At 35.6% G+C, this 18323-nt stretch overlaps 1 protein-coding gene across 1 annotated transcript in view; it reads left to right on the forward strand.

The window, feature by feature from the left end:
• Nucleotides 1–18323, forward strand: part of LOC123306590 (probable ATP-dependent RNA helicase spindle-E) — a 64206-nt gene that overhangs the window by 30897 nt on the left and 14986 nt on the right. Inside the window, exons 7-17 of the mRNA XM_044888653.1 lie at nucleotides 720–877; nucleotides 2286–2452; nucleotides 6124–6294; nucleotides 6350–6512; nucleotides 6569–6696; nucleotides 6754–6966; nucleotides 7024–7247; nucleotides 11041–11383; nucleotides 11815–12243; nucleotides 12424–12561; nucleotides 15258–15541. Coding sequence (XP_044744588.1) covers nucleotides 720–877; nucleotides 2286–2452; nucleotides 6124–6294; nucleotides 6350–6512; nucleotides 6569–6696; nucleotides 6754–6966; nucleotides 7024–7247; nucleotides 11041–11383; nucleotides 11815–12243; nucleotides 12424–12561; nucleotides 15258–15541 — 2418 coding nt within the window. The remainder of the gene's footprint in view (nucleotides 1–719; nucleotides 878–2285; nucleotides 2453–6123; nucleotides 6295–6349; nucleotides 6513–6568; nucleotides 6697–6753; nucleotides 6967–7023; nucleotides 7248–11040; nucleotides 11384–11814; nucleotides 12244–12423; nucleotides 12562–15257; nucleotides 15542–18323) is intronic.

An 18323-nucleotide genomic window follows, 5' to 3' on the forward strand; every position in this document is an offset into this window, starting at 1 on the left:
TTTTTTTCTCTCCAGTCTCTCTGCACATTCTTTAATTTCTCTTTTTATATCCATACCATTTTCATCAAATTTCTCATATAGTTCATCCAATTTCTTAGATTGTTCATCTAATATCCTGTTTATATCTTCCTTCATCTTCAAAATATATTCGTGTTTGTTTTTTTTTGTGTACTTGTATCTTCCTCTTTTTCTAAAACTGGAGCCTTTCCTCTGGATTCCATATCCAATTATTGGTAATATCAATCTATTTATATATTTCTACAGCTTGATTAGCCTCACGTTTGGCCCCAGTTTGTTACGATCTGTTTAATCCCTTAATTAATTTTTAATTCCGAACTAATTTTCCAAAATATTGAATGAAAAATTTTCTTTCTTCTGTTACCATCACATCACCAAATTAAATTTATATAATATCTTGCCTTTTCCTCAAGGGAGTCGCAACTTAAACTTCGTACACATTTCGAGTTTTGAGTATTTCTCATATATTTTAATTATATTTTTCAATACATTCAATTCATAAGAGACTTTTCTAAAAAAATTCATCATTGAACAAACTAACTAACTTACATTGGTAAAACTCGAACCATAACAGTATTTACATATAGTTGATACATTATAGTTTCAGACAGTACTGGTTCCTAGACACATTTAGTTACAAGTATTCATATAAATTATATTAACTCAAAGTGTCGAGAATATAGTGTGATTCTTTTTCACAGTTCTCACAATGTTAAATGGGATATTATACCTCTGCATTCCTCGTTGCCAAATGATGATCAAGCAAGAGTTTTTGACCCGGTGAGGCCACCCTTGAGAAAAATTATTCTCTCCACCAACATTGCCGAAAGTTCAATAACTGTCCCAGATGTAACCTACGGTGAGTTGATCATTCGTACTTCTTAGGATTTTTAAATGCACAACCCACACAGCATGATATTATATTTGCCAAATATTTATGAAATTTAAGCAAGTAAGCTTTTAAATATTCATTGAATCCTTGATTGAAATATTCCTGCAATAAAGTTATGTCATACTTTTTCTCACATTGAAATATTTCATGAAAACTCTTATACAGATTTTTCCAATATTGTATGACATTTTTTGTCGAGATTTTGTGGATATAAGATCGCGAGAAATATTTCTGCTAATTCGCGTTATAAAAAAATGTTTCCTGAAATCTTCAGAAGAGGTTTTCTTCCAACAAGGAGCACTGAAATCTTTCTGCGATATTTGTGTAGAATTATTGAGAACGTTTCTCTAAATTTTTGCAATGTTTCATTCGTATAAATGATACTTCCAAACATTATAAAATACAACATAAATAAAATATTTTAGCAGCATTTGTATGGAATAGCAGGAAATATTTCCCTTGAAAAGATGTGGGAACGGTTTTTTAGCATTTCAATAGTCGCTAATTTGCGTAGAGTATTATAGATAATACTCAGAAGCTACTTCTAGTATTTAATTAGGGACCGTCAATTGCAAGCGTTTTCTATCGGAGAAGGAGCTGTGTTGCTCTGACGAGGTAATATGGGATCAAAACCATGGTCAGCATCTGCTCTTATTCAGTGGAACGTTCTCCTTTTTGTGGCCCTGAAGATGGCAAATTGGCTAGTTCAATTCAGATCGTAACATTTGTTTATATTCATATCAGCGGGTGTTATGCATCTTAATTAATTCTTATTATTGATTCATTGCCTCCAGTTTATGCGTTGTCGTTCTTTCATTATATTTCATAACATTCGGTATTATCTACTATCTGAACGTTGGTAAGATTGAAATTCATGAAATAGTCTTCTAAATTCAAGTCAATTTTTGCTGTGGCCTCATGAAATATTTATTGTAGACTATATTCCTTGTAAATCTTCGCGAATCATATCTTACACATGAAAATAAAAAAACTCCTTGTTTGGTATATTATTTCCAAAAATAAGTCTTTTCCGCTTTATTGGTAAGTACCAATCGATTCTCAAAAACTGGTTTTCTGCTGAATTATTTGTGTGGAGAAAAAATTGTCGCTTGAAAACACAGCAACTGATCAGTACGCAACATATAATTTTGACATTTTCTACCATATTTCCATCTCTTTCTTACCTACTATTTGCTGCCTCTGTCTCGGGGCAGGTATATGAGCAATCCCTATGTTCAAATGAGAATTTCATATACAACACTGCCTTATTGTAAAATTTGAAGCGCTTCTCTTTCATATTGTTTTTTGCATCGTAATGTAATATAATAATGAAATTAAGGATTGTTATTGGTTTTTATAAATGAATATATTTCAGTTGTTGACTTCTGTCTGACGAAAACAATGGTTGTTGATGAAATCACAAAATTTTCAAGTTTACACTTGGAGTGGGCATCACATGTGAGCTGTGACCAACGAGCAGGTAGAGCTGGTCGAGTTAAAAGTGGGCGAGTATACAGATTAGTTCCCAAAGAATTCTACGATGTAAGACATACATTGTACTCTTAGTCAATTCATATTTCCAAAGAGAACATTTTGGGGTAGTTTTAGTTTTATTACAATAAGAATATTTTATTATGAATCAAGCCAGAGTCTTTCTCGGTATGATGAATCATTATTTATTCAATCACCTGCAACTCTTCTTTATTTTCCATCATAACTCTTCATGCAGGTTCTACAAAAATATGCACTGTTAGGACAATTTTTTCTTTCAACTGTTTCCGTAAAGGAATGCATTAGATCCTTTGGTCTGTTTTTGAACATTACATCGATATTTTGACATAATTTATGCACAAATCAAGTGCACACAACGAACTCGATCATTAATACTATGCAGGTGGTCCTACTGACTTTCGAAATTACAAAAGGTCGATCTCAAGTAACGAGATGAGATCATGGCGTTTTTTGGTTGGTTGTTTAGAAATAGAGCAAAGGACATGTTTAATTTTTGACGGAAATACTATCATTACGATAAAAACTCAAGAACCAAATAAAGTTTTCAAATGAAATTATCTTTCCAATGTATAATTTTTAATGATGATATTCGAAGCCAGTGAAAAGTTATGATACAAAGTCAAAAAGGGTTGTCGATTTCATCCCTGTCTAGCTATAAGGTATGAGTGAGAAAATTAGTTTCAGGTGCATCTTTATTCGAAAAATACCTCTGCAACATTTCATTCGTTCATCTTGTTCCTACTTTGAAAAAATTGAAAAAATCTATAACCACTTCTTCATCTTTGAAGCAACGTAACTCTTCAGCGAAGCGTTTCCAGACATACGTATCATCTTATTTTGAGGTTCTGAACTTATATACAAATTTATTCCTATTAATCCAAGGACACCCTGACTAGTTTAATATTTTAACAGTAGTTTTTGAGACAAAAAGAAACAATTTTTGAGAAACCATACAAAAATATTATTTTCAGTTCTATCAGTTTTATCATTATGACCATTATGTGCCATAAAAATACCAAGAATTCAAATTACCCAACTCTTGGAACTAAGTTGGACGGTATCTAATGAATATTTGAAGGTTTTGCAAAATAAAAGTATTCTCCATATTTTCTTCTATAATGCGCCCTTCTACAAAGGAAAGCTTCACAGCTGCCGTCAAAGATAGCCTAACACCATCGGATTATAACGACGACATTGAGAGTCATTGGCTCCGCTTCAAATCATCTCTTACAAATACAGCGAAAGAAATACTGGGCACAGAACGCTCCTGAAAATCCCCAGACTGGTTCGCCGACAAAGAAACTCATATCGCACCCCTTCTGGAGGCAAAACGCAAAGCGATTAAAACGGCAACTAACAAGCCTGGCGATGTTGCAGCCCAAAAATGTTTAATAAACATAAAACGCGAGGACCGTCATATAAATAAGAAGAATCGAGGACAGCTGGTGGAAAGAAAAAGCTAGGGAAATACAAGCTTACGCCGATAACCATTACTACAGGCGTTTTTTTCGAAGTTATTAAACTGTTTATGTTCCAAGCAGAAAAGCTAACTTTCCTATAAGAGATGCTCATGGAGTTATTCTTACTGATGACAGATAAATTCTCGAAAGATGAAAGGATCATCACTCACAGGTCTTGAATCAAAATAACGCTCGGATTTATCCATTCTAGACCTGCTCCCCTCTCAATCTCAAATCTCAATGTCGGAAATCATAAGTGCGATTCGAAATATGAAAAATGATAAGTCACCTGGTCTAGACGGCATTCCAACGGAAATATTCAAGGCCTTGGATGAAGACATTGTCAATAGTCTCCTAACACTATTCCGCAAGATCTGGGAACAGGGAGATGTGCCACAAGACTTCAGAGACGCTTTAGTTATCAACCTCTATAAGAACAAAGGCGATACGTCGAATTGCAACAACTACAGGTGCATATCGTTGCTTAGTGTGGCCGGTAAAATTCTCTCGAAGATTATGGCTATCGTCTCGTTCCACTCTTAGAAAAGCTATTACCTGAATCCCAGTGCGGCTTTCGACCAAATCGAGGTACGGTGGACCTAATTTTTACACTGCGACAGCTGCAAGAGAAGGCCCGTGAACAACAATCAAGGATCTATACAGCCTACGCCTACATCGATTTCTTAGCAGTGTGTAAAAGCCTTCATACCAACAACACCGCTAAAATACAGCATAATGGTTCTACAACCGACCATTTCTCGACCAACTCTGGAATAAAACAAGGCTGCGTATTAGCGCCTTTACTGTTCAATATTTTCGTCATAGTTGTATCGATAATTGCTGGCATGAGTATGCCTGTAAGAGGTGTTGGGATAAGATTCAGATTTGATGGAGGCCTGTTTAACCTGAAGCGCCTCAGAGCAAAAACCCGTACCAAGTTTATCACTGAACTTCAGTATGCAGACGACTGTTCACTGAGCTAGCAGCCCAGAGGATCTATAGATAATGTTGGACACCTATAAACATATATACGAAGCTTTAGGCCTTAGACTCAATATCGACAAAACCAAAATCCTGGTAAGTCCGCCAGAAAGCTCTCAAACAGATATCAGCCTGGAGAATGAAACTCTAGAACAGGTCGAGCAGTTCAAATACTTGGGAAGCTTCATAAATACTAGGGCTAACCTAGACACGGAAATATCAATTTCGGCAATCAATTCGGCATCACGGGCATTCTGGAAGATAAAGGACAGAGTGTGTCAAAATCACGACCTCAATCTGAAGACCAAGACAGCTGTTTACAAGGCAGTGGTCCTCCCAACGCTTCTTTACGGAAGCGAAAGCTGGACGCCCTACAGGCGACATATTAAACAGCTTGAACAAACGCAACAACGTCATCTAAGACAAATAATGCACATCACATGGTTCCACAAAGTTTCGAATGCAGAAGTCTTGCAACGCGCGAGTTTTACAACAATTGAGACTCAAGTAACGAGGGCCCGATTTTTTCTTCCTTTTTTTGTAGATTTATTCCCGGTAACGGGATACATCAATGGATGAATGCATAATGCGCCGATTTCGGGTAATTCAAAAATAAAAAATATCTGAGAAATTCGGAAAATTTGGTACGTTGACTGAATGCATTTGAAATGGCTATATCTTTTTATCAGTGTTTCTTTAATCTCAGGAATCAACAAGTCAAAGACTCACTCTGTATAAGTCTCCACAAAATTATGAACATTCTCAACTCAAATTGAGCATTGGTTTACATTTCTCACTATAGCAGAGTATGACATGAGCATGAATCCTATGCCCAACCGACTGGCAATATTCCCCTTCTTGAAATTCTGGGAATAGCATCTGCCTCGGTGTATTCCAGCCTGTAATTAGGAACACCGAGTAAGGCAGATTCTATAGTGTATCAGGGAAAGACCAAAAGAGAGAGAGAAAGAAAAGCTCCGTCGCCATTAAAAACCTGGTGAACAGCAATACATCGCTTCTAATCCTACGCGTTCTCAAGGTTGGCAGGTCACTTTATATGTCAAAATTAGAAAAATTATGTTTCCTCAATTCTTAGTTTATGGATATATCGCTTTGAAACAAATTGGTCCTGCAAAGCGGGTAGACACAGCTGGTAACACATAAAACTACCCCAATATTATTCTGTATTCATTTTTATTGGGATTATTATTTAATTTTATGACTTGCAATTTACTTTGAATATTTTGGATGTTTTTACAGAATCATCTGCAAAAAAGAAGCGTTCCAGAAATGATGAGGTCACCCTTGGAAATAGTGGTATTACATACAAAAATGCTGGAATTGAGCGAAGAACCAAAAGCGGTCTTAGCTCTAGCCCTAAGTCCACCGAATTTGAGCAATATTGAGAATACACTTTGGCACTTGAAAGAAGTAATTTAAGGTTACAAGCTTTTATGTTTATTTTTCATCCTGCCTATAATTTCAGACTGGAGCTATGCTGAAAACTTGTAGAGGAAGAGCGAATATTTCAGATGGGGATATCACTTTTTTAGGTATCGTGATGGCCTCTTTGCCTCTAGATGTGTGCCTTTCAAAATTGATAGTTTTGGGTTATATGTTTAGTGTTTTACACGATGCGATCATAATGGGTAAGACAAATTTAGAAAAGATTGATTTATGAGACTTTCATTTTACTGGTTTTCAGCTGCTGGCTGCTCTATACAGAACATATTTGCAACTCCTTTCATTGAAAGACTTGAGGCCTATGATAAAAAACTACTTTGGGCTGATGGTTCTTGCAGCGATTTGATGGCAATGTTGAATTTATACAAGGTAATCTCGTTATCGATTTCAACGAAAAAAAAATTGACTGAATTAACATGGTTGCAGGTCTGGCAAGCCTACAAAAGGGATGGAGCTTTCAGAAAAGCTAATGAAGAATATTCTTGGTGCAAAAAAAATTTTGTCAGTTTGAAAGGGCTTAGAGAGTGGCATTTATTGATCAATGAAATCCAAGCGAGATTGAAACGATTGAGAATTGAAGAAACTGCAGGTCCTTCCCGAGTTAATCTAACTATACACGAAAGAGTGACCGTGCTAAAAGTAGGAACGGCCCAACAATAGAACTCATTCAAATTTCTCATTTCTTTCATTCCTCAGGTAGTTATATGTGGAGCGTTCTATCCTAATTATTTTATAAAGTCGTCGGGGCCTGAACAAATTGAGGAGAGAGAAGCAGTTAGGGCAGTTGGCGGAAGGGATCCGTATAAAACTGTGTTTCTGACCGGAATCGAACCAGGACAGCCTGGTGCTTTATATGCCAAAGATATAAAAAATAAACTGGATTTGAAGGAGAACGCCAAAATCGAGTTCGATGGCAGCAGGTGAGCTGTATTGGTGATATTTATAACTAGGGTCGATCAAATAAGTACCGGGTTCGACCCCATACAGCGTGCCAAAAAAGGAACGTAACTCGTCAATAATTCTTGTAAGAAGAATTATTAAGGAAAATCTTAGCATCCGTCGATTTTCAATTTCAAAAGCAATTTATCGTATGTTTTTTTTTAATTTAGCATTTCTCACCTCTACTTCATTTTTTCAAATGGGAATATATGAATTGTTATACATCAAATGAAAGGTAGTTTGATTGGCTATTCAGCGATGTGGGTAAAAGTAGAATTGGTTATGCCGTTTTTTATTAAAAAATTACGAAATAATTTACAATTTGTGATTGGAGAGTACTGCAATCACACCATTATTCTTTTACTAATTTTATAACATTTCTCGTTAGGAATTAGAGAATTCCAAAACTGCCACCTTCAGTTTCATTTCGTGAGAGAAACTTTTCAGAATGGTTTGAGAATCGAGTTCTCAAGAATTTAGAAGAGCCGTTAACATTCATCGTTAGACAAATTATCACAATACAGTATAGGCATAGCTACCGGATTTACTTGAAGTGCAGAACTTGTATCTTGCTCCAGGTAGCGATCACCATGTTTGTTTTTGGTGAAAGATACAGGTTCTGCTCCCTAAATGAATCCATCAGCATTATCAGTATGAAGAACAAAAAACCTGTAACAGAATAAAATATCGTCAACCCTTTCATGAGTATAATTGAAAATCTGCAGCCCAATTTCGCACAATTTCAATCGCAAGACAAATTCATTGATTGTATCCTCAGTTTTGTTTTGGTTCGTACTCAGAACTATTCAGAATCGGTTCAAAGTAGTTGAACAACAAATCACACTGTTTTGGACATTTAAATTTCAAAAAAATATAGTTAAAATAAGATTTTTGTGATGAAAATTCATATTAATATGATTTCAAGTTGCAAATTAATTTTGGCCTGTAGGTCTGCAGCGTATACAGGGTGTTTAAGAAAAATCGAGTGAGCATATCCTCTGTGACTGCCCGGCGGCAGACAGGGTCAGACTTGGAGTTTTCGGCTCTCCGAAGATGATCCTAGAGGAACTCAAGAATCACTCCCCCTCCGACATCATCTCCTTTTTGGGTAGGATGGGACTAGAGGGAGAGATTTAGCTCTTTGAGCATGCTTGTGTGCTACAATAGACCGTTGGTCGCGGTGGCAGGTTTGGGTTAGTCCGTCCAACACACCCAGCAATCAGTATCAGTAAAATCGAGTGAAATTTTATTCCCAGAGAATTCAAGCATTTTAAGACTATCAATACAATGTATGGCTTCCACGGGCATCAATAACAGCTTGACATCTTCTTTGCATACTGCACACGAGGTTGTTGAACATTTCTTGAGGAATTTGGTTCCATAAACGGGGCAGAAGCTCTCTCAGATCATTTAAGGATTCTGGGGTGGTTGATGATTATCTAATCTTCTTTAGAGCATATCCCATGCATGTTCTATGCAATTCAAATCTGGTGAGTGCGGAGGTATTGGTAAATGTGGAATACCAAGCTCCTCGCGCGCATTCTCAACTATGGCTGCACAGTGCGGTCTAGCGTTATCGTCTAGAAATTGAAAAGTTTCACCAATAGCATCGTGAAAATTTGGCACAACATTGTCAATGACATGCTCCCTATAGTGTAAGGCGGTCATATTCCCAGGACAAATGTGTAGATCTGTGCGCCCGTTGAAACATATCAGGGCCCATACCATAATACTACCCCCTCGGAATGGATGGACTTCTTGGATATAGCGACGATTACGGAGTATGCGTGGGATTGTCCATACCCTTATTCTTCGAGAATCTGAAAATCGCCATATCTGGATTCATCAGTGAAAAGGACACTACGCCATTAATAGTTCCAATTGATATGTTGCCTTGCCCATTCCAGTCTTTGACGCCTATGGTCACGTGTTAATGGAACTCATCTTAATGGACGTCTAGAACCTAGATTCACCTCTCTTAAACGTCGTCTGATGGTTTCGATGACTTGGATCCCATGTGCATTTTGAAGAGTATTCCGTAGCATTCTACAGGTAGATGTAGGGTTTCTTCTCGCCGAAACGGTGATGAAACGATCCTGAGCAGGTGTTGTTTTTCTTCGCCCACCGAGCCTTGATCTTTCCAACACTGAACCTGTCTCCCTGAACCTATTCCAAAGTCGAGATATCACACTTTGGCTGACTTGGAGCCTTTCCGCTACAACAGCCTGAGTTAGGACACCCTGTAGCATTCCGATAGCCCCATTAGCCTCAGCGTTTGTTAATTTACGTCTTGGCATTTTCAGAAAACTCGCCTCAAATCGAAGCCGTTGATAAACTGACTTCATTCCTAAATAAGAACATTCATGAAGCATATACAAAGAACCACACTTCAGAAAAAAGGCGACCAGATTGACGAAATGTCTCATACTGATTTTTATTGGATCGATTCAAATTGTTATTGAGTTTTAAATGATTTTACAGCGATTTTCTCGAAGATTACATACTTTTAAAAACGATTGAATATGATATCCCTAACTCTCGTGGAGCAGTTTAATTGATCATCAATACTTAGAGTTTCAAGAAATAAAAGTAATTGAGTTATAAAGCTATAATATTTCAGGCTTGATTTGATAAAGCTTTGGGCATGTTTTCTTCGGACTCAAAACAGGAGTTTTAATCTGAAAATCTGGTAGTTTCGAACGAAAATTAATCGAAACTAAAATTTATAAAGATAACCCAACACAAACTGTAAGAAATTGCTCGGTTTAGTGCGCATTCCAAGGTGGATACAGTGGGCATGACTGATTTGCCGTTCGTGATGTCGTTTCATACTTTGCGAAAACGTGCCGTAATATCTGTGAATTCCTTGAGAGTGATGGCGAAGCAAGTTGGCCTCAATGTGCAGGGTATCCCGAATTCGATGCTCACTTAGAGAATCTCCAGAACTATAAGACCAAGAGAAAAAATCTTCAAGAACCCCATCCATTTTCTCGCAATAATTAGATATCAGAAAGCTTATTATAGTTACCCGTTCTCGAGTTACACGGCGATTCTGCAAAATCACTTTAAAATATTTCACGATATCTCGGTTCATCTTAAAAAAAAATTGTTTTAGTAATTTTTATATTTTCTGTGGTATTTTGACGGATCATAGAATATTACCATTTCAGAGATAAAGAGAAGAGTCGATGTTTTTTAAATGGGACCCCTTATATTTCAAGTTTTTTTCCCCACATTTGTCTAAAAGCATCCCGTTACCGGTTTTTCATAAATGCCATCCGTTTCAAAGATATTTAGTGTTTCGACTTCATTCTTGAGATGGGGATATTTCCGCAATTTCCAACTACCTACTCTTGACTTACGGGATAATTGTACAGGGTGTTTTTTCTGGAGTCGAAAAGATTTTTCGAATGCAAAAATTGACCATTAGAGTAATATATGGCCTACCTTATAGACAGTCAAGTAGAAGTTTTTTCAGGGATAACATAATTTCAAACCTTAACTGCCCTTTTCATCTTCAAAATATAGAAAACGAGAAAAAATAAAATGAGGGAAATTCGAATAATTCAAAGTTCCAAATGTTTCAAGGAAAGCCGGAGGAAATTCTTAATCGAAAATAAAACCTTCATTTTGAGTTGTCCACCTCTCAGATCAGGACGCTCTTCGTGTATTTTAAATTAGTTTTTTGTTTTTATTGACGTCTCTCTACATAATAAGTATCTTTATGGGAATTGAAAATATATATCTGAATAATGTAATTTTTCATTTATCCAGCAAAATATACATAGAATTTAAGAACTACAAGGAACCTGAAACTGTAACCGTGGATGGTCAACAGTATGTGACAACCATTCCAGGAAAAATTGCCATGCCTGTTTATCGTGCTGTAAAGAGAAGAAAATTGAAGCTGGAAATAAAACTCAACGTTCTCCCTACTCATTTGGCAAATGAACATTTGGCTATTCTAGAAAAACAACAAAGGAATCTCAATTCCAATAGCCATGAGAATGATCCTGAGAAGGAAGAAGAGAATAAAGAAATAAATTGTTTTACTGAGCAAGAATTTGACCCGCTTCCTTCCAGAGATACAGAGTATATAACTGTTTGTATATCATACGTGAGTATTGAACTGATTCACTATATTAATGATGAAAAATGTTTTATGTGTATTGTTTCGTTTGAGATAAACTAAACTGTTCACCAATGTATCACTGTATCAAACTTTTTAATCACTTACCTAAATCATTGCGAAGTCTTAAGTTGAATGAATTTAAAAAAAGCAGTTAAAGTTATTTTAGTTAGTAGATGTTATTATTCTGTTGCTGAATATTTTTCTGATTCTTGTGAGTAGTTTTCTATTTCGATTTTGTTTTTTCTCTGACATGTATTTGTCTGACAGGATTAATAAAGTATTATTATTATTATTATTATTATGAAAATGTTCCCATGTTCTACTTCGACCTCGTAGACAAAGTCTGAAAATAACTTCTAATCTAATCTGCCTTGATGATTCTAATATACTCAATCGAATTGAACTTTTGCTTCCAGAGAATTGATGCCAGTCATTTCTTCTGTCAAAATATTCATGACAACAGTCAACAACTGTTGACTTGTATCAATAGAATTTTGAATACCACACCTTTGAAATCAGTGACTGAAGAGAAAATAAACCTTGATGACTACTATGCTGCACTTTTCACTGGAGATAATCAATACTACAGAGTGAAAATTCACAGCAGAACATCGAAGACTCAGGTTCATATAATATATATTGATTATGGAAATACTGCAAGTATAAATATACAGAAATTGTATGAGCTGCCCAACGATCCCATCATGAAAATAGCTCCTATAGCCTTCGAATGTATGCTCATAGAAGTTCAACCTGCATGGGACATAATTCGTAAAGGAATTTGGAGCGACTATGTCAACAATCTGTTTGATGAGAAAACGCAGAATGTTGTTCTCCATGGAAAGGTATGAAATTCCATTTCATTCTGTTTAATGGAAATTTAATTTTTTGATTCTTTATATCTTTTGATATTTTTATTGTAAGATTAAGAGCATATCGTTGCAGCTATTCTTTAGAATTTTAGTATGCTTACTCAAAAAGGTTCATTTTAAAATGATCTATTTTCGAAACTGAAATATTTTTAGGTGTATTCTGTTTGTGACGATGTTGTGCATCTGGAATTATTCCGGAGTTCGCCTAGAGGGGGAAGAGAACAATCCATTAATCAATGGTTGATCAACAACAATCATGCTAGAAAAGTTGAAGAAAGCTTTCTCTCGAAGGTGAGTTCTTATAGGGAGCAAACGCAGCTGTAGTTAGTCTATTGCATATTTCAAATCTCTACTAAACCGAAAAAAACAACTATAAAACGGTGTATTGAGCAATCAAAGTTTTGTGAAACCCAGGTTGTGTTTCGATAACACTAACCAATCTTGTCCTAGGAAAATTTGACTACGCTACTGCCTTGCGAAATTGAAATATGAAAACCAATAATTATGTATACTGCATTCACATTTCTTTTAGCAGTCGGTTGGCTATGAAATAATTTTCTCAAGTTTTTGTGACTAGAACGGAGTAAGGTTGGCACTCATGAAATGTCGTTAGTGTCATAACGCCGTGGCCACGACTAATATCAATTTTCATTACGAAAATGCCGAAAGTGATTGAAAAAGAGAGACAGGATTTCAGGAAGTGCTATTTAGAATTCAAGTCCGCTCATTCAAATAGTTATACCCTGATATTCTAAAATCCACAATAAGTCAGACGTTAGCCAACATATTCAATGTAAAAGAATTTATATAATGTTTCATCTGGAGCTAAACGACTTATCCTTCAGCTGAATGTTTCCACAATGAGAAAGATTGTGAATGAAGAGGATGACAAAGCATTTCCTTCTATTGGGAGACTCAAAAAAAATGGTGGCATTTGAGAATTTTATGTTTGAATCAATTAATGCGAAAAGTTTAGTACAGGATTTTCGATGAATGTCATCGTAGAATAAGTTCCCGAAAATTGATTTTTCTATTTTACATTTAACTCGTCCTATACATGGTAAATGTCTTAAGGTACCAATAAATACCTAATTATCATTATTATATCAATGTATTTAGACAACAATATTGGGGGAAATCGTAGAGATCGAAAATTTTTAAAACTTTCCATACTGTATGGATTTTTTGAAAAATATTTTTTTTAAAAATTAAGTTTTCAAGTTATGGTCGATGGAAAATCGGAAATTTTGGACCTTCGCGGAAAAAATTATAAAATCTAAACTGTTAGCGGTAGATGACTGAAGTGTGGTTTTTTTTATTCGCAAAGAATAGATCTATCACAAAAAAATCAGCATATGACTAGTGCTTTTTTTCTGGCTGCTACACCTCCTCAAAGTTGACCAATTTCTTCGAAATTTTGCACTAAAAGTGATTTATTTCTCAAAATACTGATCCTACAAAAAATCAAATTGCATATTCGTGATCTACGACCTCGAATTAATAAGTAAAAGGACCCGGGTCGATATATGTCGCTGAAAAAATTAATTTTCGTTCGGAATAATTTCGTTCGTAAAGCGCGGGTAAAAACGATAGGTGAGCGAGGGTTGCAAACGACATTCTTGTGAAAACAAACTTTTTTATTTTTCTAACGATTTCAACCCGAGTCATTATTCCTACTAATTCTTGGTCGAAGATTATGAATAAGCAATTGTATTTTTCATAAGATGAGTACTTTGGGAAAAAAATAACTTTCAATGGAACAATCACTCATAAGAGTGATTTTTTTCCTAAAGTACTCATTTTAGGAAAAATCTAATTGCATATATTTGTAATCAACGACCTCGAATAAGTGAAAAAAATAACTCGGGTTGAAATCGCGATGACGAATATGCAATTATATGTTTCCTAAGAACCTTAGAGGAGGGGGGGCGCCATCATGAATTTTTGCCCCGGTCAGAAAAAATCGTAGATCCGAGCCTGTATTTAGATGAACAGCCACAACTACGAGCCAGTTGTCCTCTTAATTGTTTATTCATGTGAAATTTTTTTCAAAAGTGAAGTTCATCTTGACTTGAAATTTTCTTCACTTTCTTTTACTTCCATCTTTGTTGAAGAATTCAACATTTTTGTAATTATCTGTTAATTCCTTCTAGAGATAACCATTCCCAACCACTGCATCATATGCATTTCATCTTCAGGTTGATATTTTTGAAATCTACAACTGATCTAAACTATTCAAACTTTAGCCAAAGAAGATAACGAACATTACCTCTCCTCAAGCTAGTGCATATTCTGATATCATACTTTGTATTTTACATGCAAATAACTAGATTTGGTATATGCCTTCAATCAGTTTCTATAAACTTCAATTATGTTCGTCACATATTTTCCGAAGAGATTCGAAATTGTGATAAAATACGTAATAACAGAAACTTTTACGTAGAACGGGCAACATAGCGTCATAAAGTAAGTCAAAGGGTCTGTTCTGTGCATAGCGTTGATTTAAAACCCAAAAATATTTTGACAAGCGTCATAACCCCACATTTTTCGTACTATACAGAGTGAAATGTGTCAAATTTCCATGGCCAACCGAGTGCTAAAATAAAAGTGAATGGAGTATATGTACATTGATTAACCACAATGCCAACTTAAATTCATTCATTTGGGAAATATTCAGTATTTACTCAGTTTTCTGTCTCTGTTTTATTCCACAGAGAACAGCAAAATTTATAATTAAAGCTAATAATTTCTATTAAAAAAGTTACAACATCAATAACTAGGCAATGCATCGTTTCGATTTGTCATGACCAACATATAACAAAAGGACAGATTGTCGGGCATCAAAAGTGTTTTTTTGAACAAGCGGAACAAGGTGCATTTAATACAAGCTGTACCAGACTTTCGAAAAAAAAGTCCTTTAATCATTTTGGGGAATGTAAATTCCTTTCAGTTAATTCAGTTTTTTTTTTATTACAATTCACTTGCAGCAAGATCATGAACTCAGACTGAAAGTCCAGCAATCAGACAATCCACACAAAGAAGCACAGTCATCTAAAAACATGTCAAGAAAGAAGGAAGTCATCGAAATTGAACCTAATATGAGGGGCATGGAAAAGTACATGAAGGAAATAACGCTGAAAGGACCTTTCAGTCCTCTTGAAATGAAAATCCACAGTGTTATATCTCGTGGTGACAGCAAACAGGTGGATATTGAACCTTCTTCTGTCAATTCAGTTCTTCTGGACAGCGATCCTGTGGATTCCCACACAAGGTAATAATTTGTTTTCTACATTTCATACTCGCATTCAAACACTCCCATCCTAAATACTGATATGTCTGTACTAAGTACAATTTCGTTATTTCGAGCAAGAAAACAGTTTTTGAGAACACTAATTTATTGTAAAAGTCGACAAGTTCGCTTTTAAAACTTTACTCTCTTTCTCCGTCCAGAAATTTAATAATGCAACGATTTTATAACTTGTAACGTTCTCTGGGTTGATCAAATTGTCTTCTTTCAAGAACGTCTAATTTATTTACACAACTATTACACCAATTTATGTACAAGGACTTTCTTTGATTTATTTTCACAATCACTAAATTTACTTTCACTACTTTGCACTTCATTACCCTTCAGGAATTCACTGTTCACTCGCTCTTTTTAGAACACTTACTGCCCTGGGGTCTACCATGCGCATCTTTTATATCAATACGCCACGTTTTTTTTTCAAGGGACTTGATGCAAGGTTTTCAAGGTTTTTTGTTTTTTGCCCTCCCACTCATTTCGTATATTCAGGGTGTATTTGAAGGAGAGGCTTTTTTTTTTTCAACAGAAGGTTGAACTGGTCAAAATGAAGCGTTTCACCAAAAATCACCCATACATACGTCAAAATGAGGACAGTTCAAAAAAAAAATTAAAATGATTACTGAATTAGATCTTAATACGACCCTAGAACGTTTGTCAGCTGAATTATCGCAAAGCAGTGGGAAAAAATTATCTCCTGATTCGACCCTGTTTAGGATATTGGCTCGTTCGATATTTACGTGGTAATGAAAATGGAAACTTTGGATTGCCAAATTGTTCTCATTATTTTTTAGTAACTTACACGATTTTATGAAGTGGCTCATTTCGATTCCAACTGACAGAAGAGACTTAGGACACAAGTGTAAAAAATAGAATAATACTTCAAAATCCCACCAATAAAATTCGTCTAAATTATTCACCATTTTTTTCACAATGGGCATCACAATCTTTTTGTTCGAACATTCCAACAATCGTCGTAAAAATGGGATGAAATGGGGAAACATCAAAGCACTTTTTCAACATAACTAACATAAGCACTTTTAAGAAACTGCCTCGATTTTTTACATTTTTTTTTCACCCTAAATTGCACGATACAACTATTATGATTCTCTCAAAAATGACCTGATGCATCTAATCCCATGAACTTGGTACTGAACCATTCATTGTCCAGCCATATGTTTATGTTTTGTTTCGTTTTTGCGATGCCGAAGTCACCTTCCACAGTGCCGTACTTGAAATTCAATGAAATTTTGTCGCACTTTTAAGGGTTGTATCTCAGCCATCTTGGATATTTTATATACAGTTTTCGGTTGAACGACTTATTTCGATGAGTTCTACCTTCTGTCAAAAAAAGCATCACCTTTGAAAACACCTGTATATACTTTTCAACATGTAATTAACCACATTTATCTCAATATGACACGCTCGAGTATGTAACAATGATCGTTTTTTTTTATTATTCTGACAGGCTGTCCTAGACAATTCGCCCTATATATGGGTCCGATTTTTGGTAGATGTACTCTACAGGGTCCGAGGTATCTCCGCTTATATTGATCTGACACACTCTAGTAAATCCCGAATTTCCCTCTTGGGCTCCTCAACTAAAAGCCAAAGAATTGAGCGCACCCCCAAATGCGAATTTTAAAACATTTTATGCTCGTAGGTTCATGTTTGTTTCCTTTTTTTTTTTTTTCATTTGTCCAGGCACCGTTTGAGAGATATGGAAAAAGAAGTTTTTTCTGTGAAAACGTATTTTCAATTGTATATGGGGTGAGTCTTTGACTCGTGCAAATATTTAAACAGTAGATTCTTGAGGTCAAAAGAAACATTTTTTCTTTTACCATTTTTTCCGAATCGGCTCGGTTTAAAAGATACTCTCTCCGTCGTTGTTCGTTTCCAACGTCGCATCATGTGTGGCGATAGGACAGCTTCTCCACGCCTTCCTGTCTTCAGCGGTTCTCATTACTTCCTCCATTTGCATGTTTGTCAGAGTTTTTATTTGTTATTTAAAAGATGCAGGCTGTTGAAAAACCATGAAAAAAATTAATTTTAGTTCTATCTAACAAACGGTTTTATCAAATGAAATGAATTTCATTTATTTGATGAATCTTCAGTTCGCGGTTGTAATTAGAATTACGAAGAAAAAAATACAATACAAAATATACATTCAACATAAAATACAAACGCTAATCCGCCACGAATCCACGATTCATATGGTAAAAAGTATCACTGTTTTACAATAGTCAATGAAGATTTATGATAATTAATCAAATTTTCATCTCAAAAATCTGGACAAATGCAAATACATTGTAGATGCAATACGTATTGCGTAGATGGTGCCAGCCAGGCACATAACATAAAAGATAGAAGAAAAATGTGTTATGTGGAAAGTAGAGAAAAGGAATACGATTGCCGTACTAAAAAAGTGTCCCCGAAAATGGGAGGAATAAGTGAGTCGCTGCTATCACTGAAAGTAATTTTTGGATTTCTTTAATCGGGAATTCAATTTGAAATTAACTGCCTTCATTTTTGCTGCTGTCCAGTCAGGTGTGCGAACCCCGGAACTTGACACACTGGAGCTTCACGCCCTGGCTCTCACGGTAACGTGAACCAAACTGTCAAATTAAACTAACCTAACTTCAGTAAATATGCAGCGCTCCTCAGCTGTCAGTGCGTGAAATCCCCGAAATTCGGGTGGTGCATCAGGGGTGCACATGGTGTGTCCCAGCCAATATGACTGGAAAGGCTTTAT

Source organism: Coccinella septempunctata, chromosome 2 (assembly GCF_907165205.1).
Source record: "Coccinella septempunctata chromosome 2, icCocSept1.1, whole genome shotgun sequence".
NCBI classification, from domain to species: Eukaryota; Metazoa; Arthropoda; class Insecta; order Coleoptera; family Coccinellidae; genus Coccinella; species Coccinella septempunctata.